We start from the raw sequence: 16,111 nt of genomic DNA on the forward strand, positions 1-16,111 counted from the left end.
TTTTAAAAGTAATATTATAAACTCTAGATAACCATTCTAAATATAGAAAATAATTTTATGTACTAAATTTATCAATCCAAAAATTTTGAAAAATAATTTTATAAACTCTAGATAACCTTTCTAAATATAGAGAATAATTTTATGCACTAAATTAACCCTTCCAAAAATTTTTAAAAATAATTTTCTAAATCAAGATAACCTTTCTAAATATATAAAAAAAAACTTTATGTACTAAATTTACCCTTCCATAAATTTTGAAAAATAATTCTATAATCTCTAGATAACATTTCCAAATATAGAAAATAATTTTAGGTACTAAATTGACCCTTCCAAAAATTTTAAAAAATAATTTTATAAACTCTAGATAACATTTCTAAATATCGAAAATAATTTTATGTACTAAACTTACCCTTTCAAAAATTTTTAAAAATAATTTTATAAACTCTAGATAACTTTTCTAAATATAGAGAATAATTTTATGCACTAAATTAACCCTTCCAAAAATTTTTAAAAATAATTTTATAAATCAAGATAACCTTTCTAAATATAGAAAATAACTTTATGTACTAAATTTACCCTTTCATAAATTTTTAAAAATAATTCTATAAACTCTAGATAACATTTCCAAATATAGAAAATAATTTTAGGTACTAAATTGACCCTTCCTAAAATTTTAAAAAATAATTTTATAAACTCTAGATAACCTTTCTAAATATAGAGAATAATTTTATGCACTAAATGAACCCTTCCAAAAATTTTTAAAAATAATTTTATAAATCAAGATAACCTTTCTAAATATAAAAAAAAAAATTATGTACTAAATTTACCCTTCCATAAATTTTTAAAAATAATTCTATAATCTCTAGATAACATTTCCAAATATAGAAAATAATTTTAGGTACTAAATTGACCATTCCAAAAATTTTAAAAAATAATTTTATAAACTCTAGATAACATTTCTAAATATCGAAAATAATTTTATGTACTAAACTTACCCTTTCAAAAATTTTTAAAAATAATTTTATAAACTCTAGATAACTTTTCTAAATATAGAGAATAATTTTATGCACTAAATTAACCCTTCCAAAAAATTTTAAAAATAATTTTATAAATCAAGATAACCTTTCTAAATATAGAAAATAACTTTATGTACTAAATTTACCCTTTCATAAATTTTTAAAAATAATTCTATAAACTCTAGATAACATTTCCAAATATAGAAAATAATTTTAGGTACTAAATTGACCCATCCTAAAATTTTAAAAAATAATTTTATAAACTCTAGATAACCTTTCTTAATATAGAAAATAATTTTATGTACTAAACTTACCCTTTCAAAAATTTTTAAAAATAATTTTATAAACTCTAGATAACCTTTATAAATATAGAAAATAATTTTATGCACTAAATTAACCCTTCCAAAAATTTTTAAAAATAATTTTATATACACTAAATAACCATTCTAAATATAAAAAATAATTTTATGTACTAAATTTACCCTTCCAAAAATTTTTAAAAATAATTTTATAAAATCTAGATAATCTTTCTAAATATAAAAAAATAATTTGAGATACTAAATTGACCATTCCAAATTTTTTTAAAAATAATTTAATAAACTCTTGTGAACCTTTCTAAATATTGAGAATCATTTTATTCACTAAATTAACCCTTCGAAAAATTTTTAAAAAGAATTTTATAAATTCTAGATAACCTTTCTAATTATAGAAAATAATTTTATGTACTAAATTTACCCTTCCAAAAATTTTTAAAAATAATTCTATAAACTCTAGATAACCTTTCTAAATATAGAAAATAATTTTAGGTACTAAATTGACCCTTCCAACAATTTTTAAAAGTAATTTTATAAACTCTAGATAACCATTCTAAATATAGAAAATAATTTTATTTACTAAATTTACACTTCCAAAAATTTTTTAAAATAATTTTATAAACTGTTGTGAACCTTTCTAAATATAAAAAATAATTTTAGGTACTAAATTGACCCTTCCAAAAATTTTTAAAATTATTTTATAAACTCTAGATAACCATTCTAAATATAGAAAATAATTTTAGGTATTAATTGACCCTTCCAAAATTTTTTAAAAATAATTTTATAAACTCTTGTGAGCCTTTCTAAATATAGAAAAATAATTTTATGCACTAAATTAACCCTTCCAAAAATTTTTAAAAAGAATTTTATAAACTCTTGATAACCTTTCTAATTATAGAAAATAAATTTTTGTACTAAATTTACCGTTCCAAAAATTTTTAAAAATAATTCTATACACTCTAGATAACCTTTCTAAATATAGAAAATAATTTTAGGTACTAAATTGACCCTTTCAAAAAATATTTAAAAATAAGTTTATAAACTCTAAATAACCTTTCTAAATATAGAAAATAATTTTATGTTCTAAATTTATCCTTCCAACAATTTTTAAAAATAATTTTACAAACACATATAACCTTTCTAAATATAAAAAATAATTTTAGGTATTAAATTGACCCTTCCAAAGATTTTTAAAAGTAATTTTATAAACTCCTTTCTAAATATAGAAAATCATTTTATGTACTAAATCAAAACTCTTACAGTTCAAGGCCACAATTGCCATAAAGGCAAAATTGTTCAACAACCAAACCACCACTTTGAAACAATGTTTTTTTTTAGAGACAGTTTGCAATACATCAACCAAACCATTACTCTTTCTTTTCAACTTTTGACACTACTTTCTTTTCTCTTCTTGTCCACCTTGGATGATGAGAACTCATCTAGCAGACAACTCTTGACAGTTTCTAAAATTTGTACAAAAATCTTTGAAGAAAAAACAATAACTTTATAGAAAAACTTACTGATAAGTTATTTCTCATAGATGTTCTTGAAATATTTTGTTCTTGAAATATTTTGTTCTTGAAATATCGTCATGAAAACATAACCATGCTTGTTAATTTCATAACTGCAAACTGAAAAAACTTATTTACCTTCATTGCGCTTCTTGTCTTGAAGGTTGACAAATCACGTCCCAGAATGAAGAGAACCATGATGGATAGAAAACTGAATCTTACAATTAGCTACTGGGAATGCGATTGTTTGTATTCAAACCTTCATTGCGCTTCTGTAATATATAGACTTTATTGTGTACCAACTCAAGAGTTACTTCTGGATACGCTTCCCAGAAGCTTTAAATCGATTCATCGCCTCGTTAAACGGAATAGTTGCCATAATTATTTGGACTACTTAGTTGCCATAATTATTTGGACTGCTAAATTAATATTTTTATAAACCCAATGTTTAAAGAAATCAGATTCTCAATAAGTGGAACACCCCTTGCTAACGGTGCCGTTTTACTTAGGTGGGAATTTTTGCAACAGTCATTAACTGCTTCTTATTGGTATAGTAGAGAGTAAATCAAATTAAATTTGGAAGCATAGTTGAAATAACATCATTTCTTTTCCTTTATCTATACTGTTCATAACTTGTCAATTACTATGTAGAGTGGTGACACCTCTGTTACCATTCCAAATGGGTGGTCATAGTATATAGAACAAATACAAAGTGTTTCAAAAAAAAAAAAGCAATATTATTCAAAACTTCCTAAAAAGTTCATAAACGAAAGTGGGGGAGGGGGTTCTAAACATTGAAGTATCTCGCAAAATAAACAGACTATCTAGTGATATGAGCTATGAAAGAGTTGAGTTCCGTTTGAGAAGCACCTCCCTCTTGAGCTGATTTTCTTATGTTTTCGCCAAGTTCTTGAGCTCTCTTTCTCATCTCATCTCCTTCCTCTGATGCCATAAGTCTCCTCACCACATTCTCAATGGCTGATGACTTCACCGCCTCTTCGCGATCCGCCCATTCCCTTACCATCAGGCCTGTTTTGATTATTTTGGCCACCAAAAAACTGTTAACAGGCTGATCAGAATGCATAGGCCAGGCAGCTATTGGAACTCCAAAAGTGATGCTTTCCATGCACGAATTCCACCCGCAATGACTCATGAACCCTCCAGTCGACGGGTGAGCCAGGATCTCGGGTTGTGGTGCCCAGTCCCTAACCACCACTCCCACTCCTCTCACCCGCTCTTCGAATCCCTCTGGCAACTCAATCTCTCGAGCTGTACCCGAAAAGATATCGCCTTTATCTGCATCTCTCAACACCCATAAGAACCTCTGTTTGCTCCGCTCCAACCCCAAAGCCAGCTCCCTCACCTCCCTATCAGACATGGAAGTCATGGTACCAAATGAAATGTATAGAACAGAGCTTTGAGGCTGCTCATCAAGCCAATCTAAGCAAACATTCGATTTGTTCGAGATTAACCCGGGTTTTGCAGGGAGTATAGGACCAATAAACCATTGGCTCCACCTCTGAGCCATTTCCCCTTTCTCTAATAAATCAATAAACGGACCTTCAATCAGTCTGCTGGAGTTATGAATATCTCCAGCTTTGAACTTTGCATACTCTCTCTGGGCTTCTCCAAGCCTCATGATTTCTTCTGTTGCGCATCCCCCATAAGTGGGCAGCAGCTCTCGCAACTCTCCTTCCTCGACGAATTGCGCTCCTAATTGTTGATAAATGTAGGAAACCCTACACAAAACTGAGATACAATTGAAGGCATAAATCTCAGCATTAGTGAGAGATGCTCCATCCTGAACAACAGAAGACATCAGATAGTCATGAATGATCACAATCCTTCTAGCTTTAGATGCTAATTCGCGGAGAATATTTGCAGTGGAGTGGCGAAGGAGCTGCGAGGCTTCCCAGGTTGGCTGCATATGAGCTGGGAACTTGATGGGGGCATTGGGATTGGGGGAAGGGGAATCGAAATGAGGAGTGGGGAGATCGTGGAAATGGATTTTGGCTATTTTGTTGGGGTCTAAGCCATTTGCTCGAAGTCTGGCTTGTTGGTTGTGGATGGCGGATCCAACGTAGTGAACAGGGAGTCCATAGGAAGAGATTAAGCAGCAGAACTGAAGAAGCTGGTTGAGATGGCCTTGAGCAGGAAGAGGCACCATAACAACAGCAACCTCATCACTAACACTATTATTGCAGCTATCCATATCTAACACTAATTAACTTAAAAGCTTGTATAAATCTTTGGTGTTTGTTCTTTCACCAAGTGAATGAAGATATATAAATGGCACAAGTTTTTGTTTTTTTGACTAGTTTTGTCCACTTTTGGTCACGCAACCCTGGGACTATTTCTACATTTGGTCCTCCATTTGGTCCCTCCAACCTAATTTTCTATCACCGGTGACCTATCTTAAAGGAAAAAATTATCATTTTTCATTACTTTTTTTCTTAAACTTCTTAGGGAGGGACTAGAAATAATTTTGTTATTCAAAATAAGTCACTTGCTTAAAATTTAGGCATCAATAACAAAAAAATAAGCTAAAAGGATTAAATGTAACAATATTTTAAAAATTGTAAGATTAAATATAAAAAATTAATAGTCGGGATCAAATGTGAAAATAGTTCCATAGTTATGATCACATGAAAATAAAAGTGGGACAGTTCTTTGATTTGGTCGTCATCATTAATCTGATGAAAATAACATATACTTTAATCTAAGCGTAATATAAAACAACACCATCCGGTTCCTTCTAGACGCAGATAAGCATGAGTTCCATACGTTATATGCTATTAATTAATTATAGAGAAAAAGACAAGCAGTGTAAATCCATGAAAACGTTACTTTTAATGATGACCGGACGGATATCTCCAACACAGAAAAATACAAGAGAGTTTTGGGTACATGATAATAATAATAATAATGAGTAATAATTTGTGATGTTATTTATTAATCATTTTTATGGGAGTCGTAGAAATAATGCACCTGAACCTTTCTTGGGTTTCTTTGCTCGCTCAAATCCCTAATCTATCTATAAATCATGTGAGCTACATGAATTTTAGTTTCTAATTGGAGTGTACGAATATAGAGACAATTGTGTTAGGTTTGAAGGACGTCACCACTTTAACACAAGGTAATTATAAACTCATTCTCACGATAGTTATTAGCATGGCTAGTTTTAAAATGTAAGCCGCCGTTTATTTTACTTATAACTTACAAACAATTCCTTCCCTAATTATATAGTTGTTGAGCCATACTAGCCCATCGAAAACCTTATCATAATATAACTAATAGAATAATTGGATAAATTACTATATCTGACCCGCAATACTCTTAGTCTAACCCGTCAAGATGATTAAGATATAGTCAAATAGTAATGGCTAGGAGCTGAGCAGTGAGCACTAAACGCAAAATCAATGCATTAATTAGAGCATCACCTCATTAAGAAACATCAATTATGGAGGACCAAAGCACTTGTGAAGCGGAGCGTCGTAGTTATTAGGAGGTTGTTGTACTTATTAGAGCAATCATTATGATTTCCAGTCACCTTGTGCACAGATGACACCGGGGTTGGACTCCCATATGGGAGGTTGTGAGTTCGAGCTTGAGGCGTTAATAACGCCTCTTTGTGTTCCAATAGGGGGCATAACGCCTCTTTGTGTTTTAGGTTGAGAAAGTAGTTATGAACATAGGTGGGGGACACGCCCAATCTTGTATTGAGAACATAAGCAATACAACTTGTCTCAATTAATTACTTATACACAAACATTTTCAACATTTTTTGGTAATATTCTTACCGTCATTTGTGTTTTTATTGAGAGTGTGAGATCAACTCTCAAGCAGGCTACAATATATATATCGCTTGTCATCAACACGCTTTGAGCAATGGCGCGATCTGGATCAGGCAACTCCTTGGATCTCATAGCATGAACCCCAATGGCAACGCTAGTGAATACATCCAATAAACAAACCCACATGATCTCCGCGACAAACTCCATAACAGTTGTGGCGGAGGTCAACAAGAGTCCAGATCACTAGAGATCCGCCTGTGGACCTCCAGGCAAGTGTCCAGGCCATTTAACAAGTAGCAACAATGACTCACTTGGTGGCAGAAGTGCAGAATCTAGTTCCCCCGTCGCCACCCCAGACGAAGTTGAAGTGGCGTCATCGCAACAAAAGAGAACCCAACAACGAGAAAGGACATGTGCAACGGGCGACCTACCTCACTACCAGGAAGAGGGCTTGAGGGCCAAGGCTAATGTACGGAAATGAGGGATGAGGATGTTCGAGGTGGGGGGTCGGCTGGATGACTGGTTGGTCTAGGAGAGGTTAGAGCCACAACTAAGCTAGGGGTTGAGGGGTCATCAACTAGGGGATCATATCAGAACCAAGCTAGAGAGGCAGTAAATAAGGATAAGCATTCCCAATCCTCAGAAAGAGTAGGTGACTTGGGTGGGCCAACTCCATGCAAGCTCACCATGTAATTAAAGACCGACCTCAAGAGGGCAAGATGGCACGACCATGTGCAAACTCACCATATCAGTACGACTATGAAGGCCTATACCACGGTTTCTGACTTGTGTGTACACATGACAAGATATAAGGCAACTATGGTGATGATTGGAGCAGGCAACGTGATCATGTGTAGGACATTTCTGTCTACTTTTGATGGGACGACTCAAGATTGATTAAACACAATCCTAGATAAGTTAATACAAAGTTTTGCCGAGCAGTCAAACAACTTTTTGACATATTTCTCAAGCATTTTTCTTATTTGTGCATTGTTAGACAAACCAAAGGAGAGTCTAAGGAATTTTTGTAGCTAGATGGAAAAAGAAGTGAACAATGTGTATGATAGGTTTCGATGAGAAGGTAACCATTTCAATTTTCACACATACATTGAGGTCGGGGCAATTCTACAAATACTTTAACACTAGCCCTCCTCGGTCTTACCGTGAGTTGATGAAAACGGCTAACCGTTTTGGAGAAGCAGAGGATATCAATGAGAAGAGGATCGGAGGAAGGCAAGGGAGGAGGAAAGTCTGAGAAAATGGGTCCAACCAACCAAGTGCCTAGCTAGGCTCCGAGAGAGGTATGTAGAGATCAGTTCTCAGGAGGATCGCGTTTGGTCCCCTTGCACCATTTAACCACTCACTCATCCAATTAACGTGATATTGGACCATTGAAAATGCGATATGAATTCGGATTAATATAAATACATTTCAACCTTTTAAGATGTTGAAATTGTGTAGTGCATGTAAAGATCCTCTCTACATACACTACTGGAAATTATGAAATTTCTGACCACCTAAAAGTGATCTTAAATCAAGTCGAAAGCAACGGAAATAGCAATAAAGGTTTTTTCGGATACCAAAAATGGTCGGAACAAGCTTTCAACTTAATTTAAGATCAATTTCAGGTGGTCGAAAATTCCATAATTTCCAGCGGTGATAGTTGGTCTCACTAAAAGTACAATAAAATAATTTCCCCTATTTCTTAATTATCTTTTACTTGTTCAGCGTTTCCAATGTCCGGCATTGCAACGTACGAACAACTTGTTTTCTCCCTTTAAACAGCAAGAAATTCGAATAAGAATAAAAATATATTCCCATCCCTATCTGTATATATATACCATTCTACTGCATGTAATCCAGGCCACACACTCTATCAAGCATATCCGAGATCAACGAGAAAAGGGTAGCAGCAAATTTCCAAGCATGGCGACCAAGAAAAGCACATTGGCCATAATGGCGGTGGTGCTACTTTTTGTCATGTTTTTCGCATTTCATTGCAACGCCGGCCGGCCAGTTTCCGAGGAGGTGCTGGTGCCGGAGGAGACCACCGTTTGGAACCGCAACGTTAATGACCCCAAAGTGATAATCAGCGGCTGGCCGGATCCGGATGAGGCGCATGAGAAATGTCCTTGCTGGCCTACATGCTGCTGACCGGAAAACAAACAAAACTGATCGGAATGAGACAAATATCGTCACTCTTATTACGTCTCATATATTATCGCCAAATATATATGTAGTTGGAATAAGGCGATCACGTACCTCTACTTTCCCTTTGTAATAAACTTATTGTTTACAAAATAATCACACGTAGCATGTGGATGACAAGTATTTGTAATATATGCATTTGGACTTTTACAAGTTTCTCTCTGCTTGTGATGATGACTATTGGCAGCTCGGTTAATTAAGATCATGTGGTAGGAAAAAATTAAAAATTTTGTTATTTCATAATATTTGAAAATAAAAATAAAGATTGATATTTCCCCAAAATACAAAATCTCTAACCATCCATAATCCCTAATAAATATATCTTTATAATGGAAGGTTCAAAGGGTAACACAGTAGGTGGGAGGATTATCTGTTGAACAAAATATAATGCAAGTTCAATTTTAAATTATTAATGCAAATACACATGTAGACTAATAAATACTAAATAAGTTCATTAAGCAAACACAACATGTTGATTTTCAGTTTTTCACAATGTTACAAGTTCATTTTCAACATATCACATGTTTATTTACACAATTGTAATGCAATTGCATTATGATGACGGATCTCAATTAGATTCATTAATGAACAATATAGATTCATTTTTACATTATTGGTGGTTCACTTTTGTTAGAACTTTTATATCTTAAGTGACTATTTTGTTATACAAATATATGTGGGATTCACTTTCGATTTGAGTCGGGTCAAAGTGAATTCATGTATTGAAGAAATTGATATATATATTATACGCTCAAAACGAACAATGTATGAATGAGAAATTAATTCTTAAAATAGACCTATTTGAGATGAAAAATAAAGATAAAAAAGCTTAGAGAAAGCACTTGTCCTGTTCAGAGAAACAACAGAGGTTTCACAAACCTCTGTTGCATGGATAGCAAGAGTTGCGCCAAATTAAACTCTTGTTGTTTGGACAGTAAGGGTTACGCCTAACTCTTGTTGCACAGCAGGGAAACTTAGCCCGTGTGAGTTGTCAATTTTTAATGACATTCATGTACGCACGTCACGGGTGCACACGAGTTAATTCTTTTTATGCTCATTTTATGATTTGATTTGCACTTTCTTACGCAGAAAAAATAGTCTTTATGCTATACAAATCAAACTCTCTTACAAGGAAAATTGTATGTATCTAATTGGTTATACATCGACTAAAATTGTAATTTTTTAAATACTAATAGTAATTATAGAAATTTGGTTTTTAATTGATATTTTGTGCTTATAAAAGTAGGGCGTTGTATTTCACACAACAAAAAGAAAAAGAAAAAAAAGTAGGGGGCTGAGTTTATTATTACAAAGGAAAGGGAATACCCATACAAACTATGCCTACAACAAGGCTCGAAACATAAACCTCCCACATAAGAGAGCAATCCAATACTAGTGGACCACAAGCCACTTGGTAATAGGGGCTGAGTTAAATACATTAGTAAAAGTTTATATATATATATATAGAGTTAATACCCAAAATCGTCCTCGACTATAGTGGTTTTTCTCAATTTCGTCCTAAACGACTTTGGTGACCTAATATCGTCCCAGACTTTTGTGTTTCGCTCAATTTAGTCCTCCATTTGTTATTCTGTCAAATTGGTGTTAAATTAAGGGACAATTCAGTAATGTCAATATTGATCTCTCTTTACTTTCAACCTGTGAAGTGCGAAATTCCTCTTTCTTGTACGAATTACACCCAGAATTACTCCCGGACCTGCAAATCAAATTTTATATTCGCAGTTTTAGGAGTAATTCTGGGAGTAATTCGTAAAAAAAAAAAAGGGATTTCGCAGTTCACATGTCTATGAGTAAAGAGATGCTAATATTAAAATTACTGAATTGTTTAACACCAAATGGACAGAATAACAAATGAGGGACTAAATTGAGCAAAAATACAAAAGTCTAGGACTAAATTGAGCGAAACACAAAAGTCTGGGACGATATTAGGTCACCAAAGTCGTTTAGGACGAAATTGAGAAAAACCACTATAGTCGAGGACGATTTTGGGTATTTACTCTATATATATATATATATATATATATATATATATATATATATATATATATATATATATATATATATATATATATAAAACCGTAAAGGTTTTTATATTGAGATGCACTTTTAAAATATCTAGCATTGTCTCAAGCAAATCATGATTGATTACTATTGAATATTTTAGGTCATTGGGAGTACTTTTAAAATATTTTTCATAGGCAAATCTTTTACATTGAATCAAGCAAATCATGCCCATTTAGTATTGAAGTAGAGTATATATAAATGATGTTAAATATGTATATTTTAATGGGGAGAAGTGTTAAAAGGTTTGACCACAAAATATGTTCATTTATAGAACACTACATGTTCATTTTGAGCTGCTGAGGGTCAATGCTAATATTAGGTTAATTTTGGATACTCTAGCTACATGTTTATTTTCGAAGTATTAAAAGTTTTTTTATTAGTATAATTAATATGAATTTTATTTATTACATCAAGAGTTAATTCCCTTTTTAGTCACACTGTTATTGGAGTGTGTCCAATTTTAATTCACAATAATTAATTTTGTCACATTGCGACAATCTTTTTCTAATCGCGTCACTTTTAGTCTTTTGTTAAGTTTAAGGTCAATTGACTGTCTAACCCGTGAGTTTTTTGTCTTTCCATGTTATGTTCGATCTTCTCCTAACTTTTTTTTGGCATTGTTGAGTAGATCAATGGACATAGCAATTTAACATAATTCATAACATAGTGAGTTAATAGGTGAATTTCAACACCTTATCGGTGTTCTGAAAACCTCCCCTAACCAAATTTTCAAAACCACAAATGTTCCAATAGCTGCTTCTCCTAAGCCATCAAACACTCCCTTAGCCTCATTATACACCATTTCGCCAGCCTCACGACAAAAAAAGAACTTATAAATCAGGTAAAACAGCAGAAAGAGCATCATACATGTCCAGAATTCTAAATAACTTCTCTGAAGACCTCCGGGCTATGACAACAACCTCCCAAAATTCAAGAGACACCATTTTGCAGCCGACAGAAGAACTCTCACCACAATTTTCACCGCATATATCCATTTCTCCATTTTCTCATCGAGAGAACGCCACTCGATCCTCTGGACTTCCTCAATGCTCAACTTCTCAACGCCAAGAATTGACATACACTCATCCCGCCGTCCTCCTGGCCTTCAAAAATGATGTCAGTCTCAAAATCAAGAATTGCATAAGCAGAGGCAGAAATAGAGGAGCAGCGGAAGAACTTACCTTCAAAAATGGTGTTAGTCTCAACATCAGGAATTTCATTATTTATTATTATAAAAATAATTTATTTTGTAATATATTTATTAAAAATTTATTTAAAATGTAATTTTAAAAAATACTAAAGATGAACTTATCTATAAATTCAATTTATGTTTTGTTCCACATCACTTCTATAATAAATAATAACCTTAATTAGTTTGGGTTATTGGGTTAGCCCATTAAATTTCGGGTTAGTTCATTCAAGCCATCAAGCTTACTAATTTTCGACTTATTGGGCTAGCCCGTTCGGGTCATTGATCCGTTGGTTTCATTTTTATCGGGTCAACCCATCAGGTTCAAGCTAAGATTGATATCCCTAATTTTTACTTACAAGTTCATTTTTAACATACACATGTTTATTTTCACAATATTATTGGTGGTTCATTTTTATAATATTGAATACTCATCTTTACAATAATAATGCAATTGTATCATAATATTGATGAACCTAAAATAGGTTCATTAAGAGAATACGGGAGGGTTATTTTTACAATACACAAGTTCGAGGGACAAAGATTGGGGAGGACCCTTGGTTACCAGATGTGTTGAATCCGTATGTTATAACACCATTACACGAGTCGGTTACAATTGCTCCGGTCTCCTCTTTGCTCAATGTGGATGGAACTGGTTGGGACTATGATTGTGTTCGGGACATTTTTTATGCCCGTGATGCGGTTCTTATCATGAAACTCCCATTGAGTACTAGATTGCCCCCTGATTCTTGGTACTGGGCCGATGATCATAAAGGGAATTATACGGTTCGGTCTTGCTATCGGCGGCTGGTGGGTGAGGCGAATGATTCGCGCCCTTGGGCGAGAATTTGGAGCTTACAGGTCCCTCCAAAGGTGAGGAGTTTTTGTTGGCAGCTTGCTTCTCAGTATTTACCTGCTCGTGATTTATTGTTAACAAAACGTGTTGCTTGCCAGGTTACTTGTCATTTGTGCCACCAGTTTGAGGAATCCGCCTTGCATCTGTTTGCTACTTGCAGTGAGGCAGTTAAGGTTTGGGCGGCTCTTGGCTTACTAATCGTGCCTACGGGAACTGGTAATGTCTCAGATTGGTTTTTTGAGAATCTCAGTAATTTAGATGGTGATAATTTATGCAAATTTGTAATAGCATGCTGGGGTTTGTGGTGTAGTAGGAATGATTCGGTGTGGAGGAATGTTCCGTACTCAATGGATTTGATGTTGCGTTCTGCTCTGTCTTTGTGGAGTAATTGGAAGTGTGCGTTTAAAGCTGAACACTGATGTCGCAATGAGTTCAAACGGCTCCATGGGTATGGGGTGGGTTGTTAGAGATGAAACGGGGACTCTCGTTGCTGCGAAGAGCTCAAACTATGTGGGGGATTATGATGTTAAAGAAGCCGAGGCGGTCAGTATTCGGGAGGCTCTAAGTTGGGTCAAGGCTTTGGATTATGGGAGTATTGATGTGGAAACTGATTCCCAGATTGTTTTTTATGCCTTATCTTCCCCTTCTTATAACTCGCCTTTTAGTTTGATAATTGATGATGTAAAAGAGGCTACATCTTTGATACAGGATGTGGTCTTTAGTTTTGCTAGGCGATCTGCGAATCGTGCTGCCCATGCTCTAGCTAGGGAGGGCGTTTCACTGTCAGGTTGCGGGGAGTGGTTCCATATTCCTCCCCAGTTTCTTGCGAACATTCTTGGATCTGAATTAATACATTAAGCTCTTATTCTCAAAAAAAATACACAAGTTCAATTCATTTTATCAAATATCCCAAGTCCATCAATAAATAACTAAGATTTAAAATATGTTGGAATTTCTTTTATGGAAAAATACAAGCAATTGGAATGGTCTCAAAGGAAATCCAAGTTGTGTGTTCCACTCACTTTACTTAAAATTGATTCGCTACTTTCCAATAGTGCTAGAAACGTTGTAGCGTCAATTTCTCAAGATAAAATGGATTGTAATAATATAATTGAGCACTCAACGTATATTATTCTCGACAAATTTGAACAAATGAGTACTAAAAAAAATCACAAAGGTTGGGAGAAGTTTTTGAAAACTTTTAGATCATATTACAAGAGAGAGAATTTTTAGCAACTTGTAAAATTCATTATACCCAACCACAGGTTTTTATCAGAAATTAGAAATTCATTAGCAGTAATGACATATAAAATAAAATAAAATAACTCCAAAAGATGATAATATAATAAGAATAAATCTAATGTTACAAAGTTAATCCTTAGATTAAAAGTTGAAATTAACTGTAATGGATTAGACACTACAAGAAAAAAGTTTGAATTTCAATGGACATAATTCTATTGCAAAATGCCCAAATTCCATTATTGCAAATCACGATTTGCAACGAAATTTGCATTGGAATGCATTCCGGAGGTAAAAAGCTCATTACAACGGTATTCTATATCCATTGCAAACTTTGCAATGGGAGTTGCAATGAAATTTTTTCATTGCAAATTTTGCAATGGATTAAGTTCTATTGCAAATTCCGTTGCAATGTTTTCAACCATATTTTCATGTCTACTCCATTACAGCAATGAATTTCAATCTGTTGCAATTTCCATTGCAATGTTACAACTAGTTTACTAATCTCGTTACAAATATAGCAATAGAATTCTAGAATTAACTCATTATTTTTTAGAACATGACAAATACAACACGAATTTTACAAAAAAGATGAGATTTTATCGTAAACTCGTCCTATAGTGAAACATAAGAGCTTTCACAAACCTATGTTGCATGGACAACAAGAGTTGTGCCCAACTCCCGCTGTCAAGTTTTGAACGACATTCATTTACACAGGTTATGGGTGCATGCAATTTAAGCCTGTTTAGACTCATTTTGGATTTGATTTGCACCTCCTTACGCCAAAAGAAATAGTCTTTATATATGCTATAAAATTCAAACTAGCTCTCTTATAAGGGGAATTGTATTCAAATGGTTATACATTGACTAAAACTGTAATTTTCTAAATACTAATAGTAACTATAGAAATTAGGTTTTTAATATTGATATTTTGTGCTTTTAAAAGTAGGGAGTTGAGTTTAGTAACATACAATATTCAAATGGTTATACATTGACTAAAACTGTAATTTTCTAAATACTAATAGTAACTATAGAAATTAAGTTTTTCATATTGATATTTTGTGCTTTTAAAAGTAAGGAGTTTGAGTTTTTTTTTTTTTTTTTTTTTTTGAAAACAGGGAGTTGAGTTTAGTAACATACAATCAGATGTGTTGATTGAGTGAAAAAAAAAAAAAAAAAAAAACAAAAAAACAAAAAAACAAAAAAACAAAAAACAAAAAAACAAAAAAAAAAAAAACACACACATTTTTTAATGATTTTTGTATAACTGTTTAGGTCATTATGAGAACTTTCAAAATATTTTGCGTAGGCAAATCTCTAGCATTGTATATTTGTATCAAGCAAATCATGAATAATTACTATTGAACATTTTAGGTCATTATGAATACTTTTAAAATATTTTTTATAGGCAAATCTCTTACATTGAATCAAGCAAATCATGTCCATTTATTATTTAAGTAGAGATTATATATAAATGATGTTAAATATGTATACTTTGATGAGGAGGGGTGTTAAAAGGATTGACCACAAAATAGGTTTATTTATATCACGAAACATTGTGTGTAGCATATTATTAATGGAGTGTACTAATGGAAAAGAAATGATAACATAAGGGAAAAACTTGTATTCTCGAATTTTGGAAGTCATCCTGCAGAAGTGCGGGTAATACATGGCTATGAAATTCTGGAATCAAGTCAGTAGACAACAAACCAATTGCATTGATAGCCGCCTACTTAACTCGAGGGTGAGGATCTTGGAATGAATTCAAAACCATGTTCACAACTTGCTTTAAATTTTTAATCATGACCTGGCTAGTTCATAAAAATAAAAATGTACTCCAGATTAAATATCTAACTATATGCCAAGCATATTGTACTCAGATAGCATATAGTGACGCTC

At 33.1% G+C, this 16,111-nt stretch overlaps 1 protein-coding gene across 1 annotated transcript; it reads right to left on the minus strand.

The window, feature by feature from the left end:
• Positions 1–3,648: 3,648 nt before the first annotated feature.
• Positions 3,649–5,053, minus strand: LOC109160168 (zeatin O-xylosyltransferase-like). Its single transcript, XM_019308373.1, has one exon. It carries the CDS (start codon positions 5,051–5,053, stop codon positions 3,662–3,664), a length of 1,392 nt encoding a protein of 463 aa, XP_019163918.1. The 3' UTR covers positions 3,649–3,661.
• Between the last annotated feature and the right edge of the window lie 11,058 nt (positions 5,054–16,111).

This window comes from Ipomoea nil, unplaced genomic scaffold (genome assembly GCF_001879475.1).
Source record: "Ipomoea nil cultivar Tokyo-kokei standard unplaced genomic scaffold, Asagao_1.1 scaffold2845, whole genome shotgun sequence".
Lineage (NCBI taxonomy): Eukaryota > Viridiplantae > Streptophyta > Magnoliopsida > Solanales > Convolvulaceae > Ipomoea > Ipomoea nil.

What these genes read in the sequence shown, in the direction of transcription:
- LOC109160168 (XM_019308373.1), bottom strand. Translation starts at nt 5,053, where the DNA reads ATGGATAGCTGCAATAATAGTGTTAGTGATGAGGTTGCTGTTGTTATG.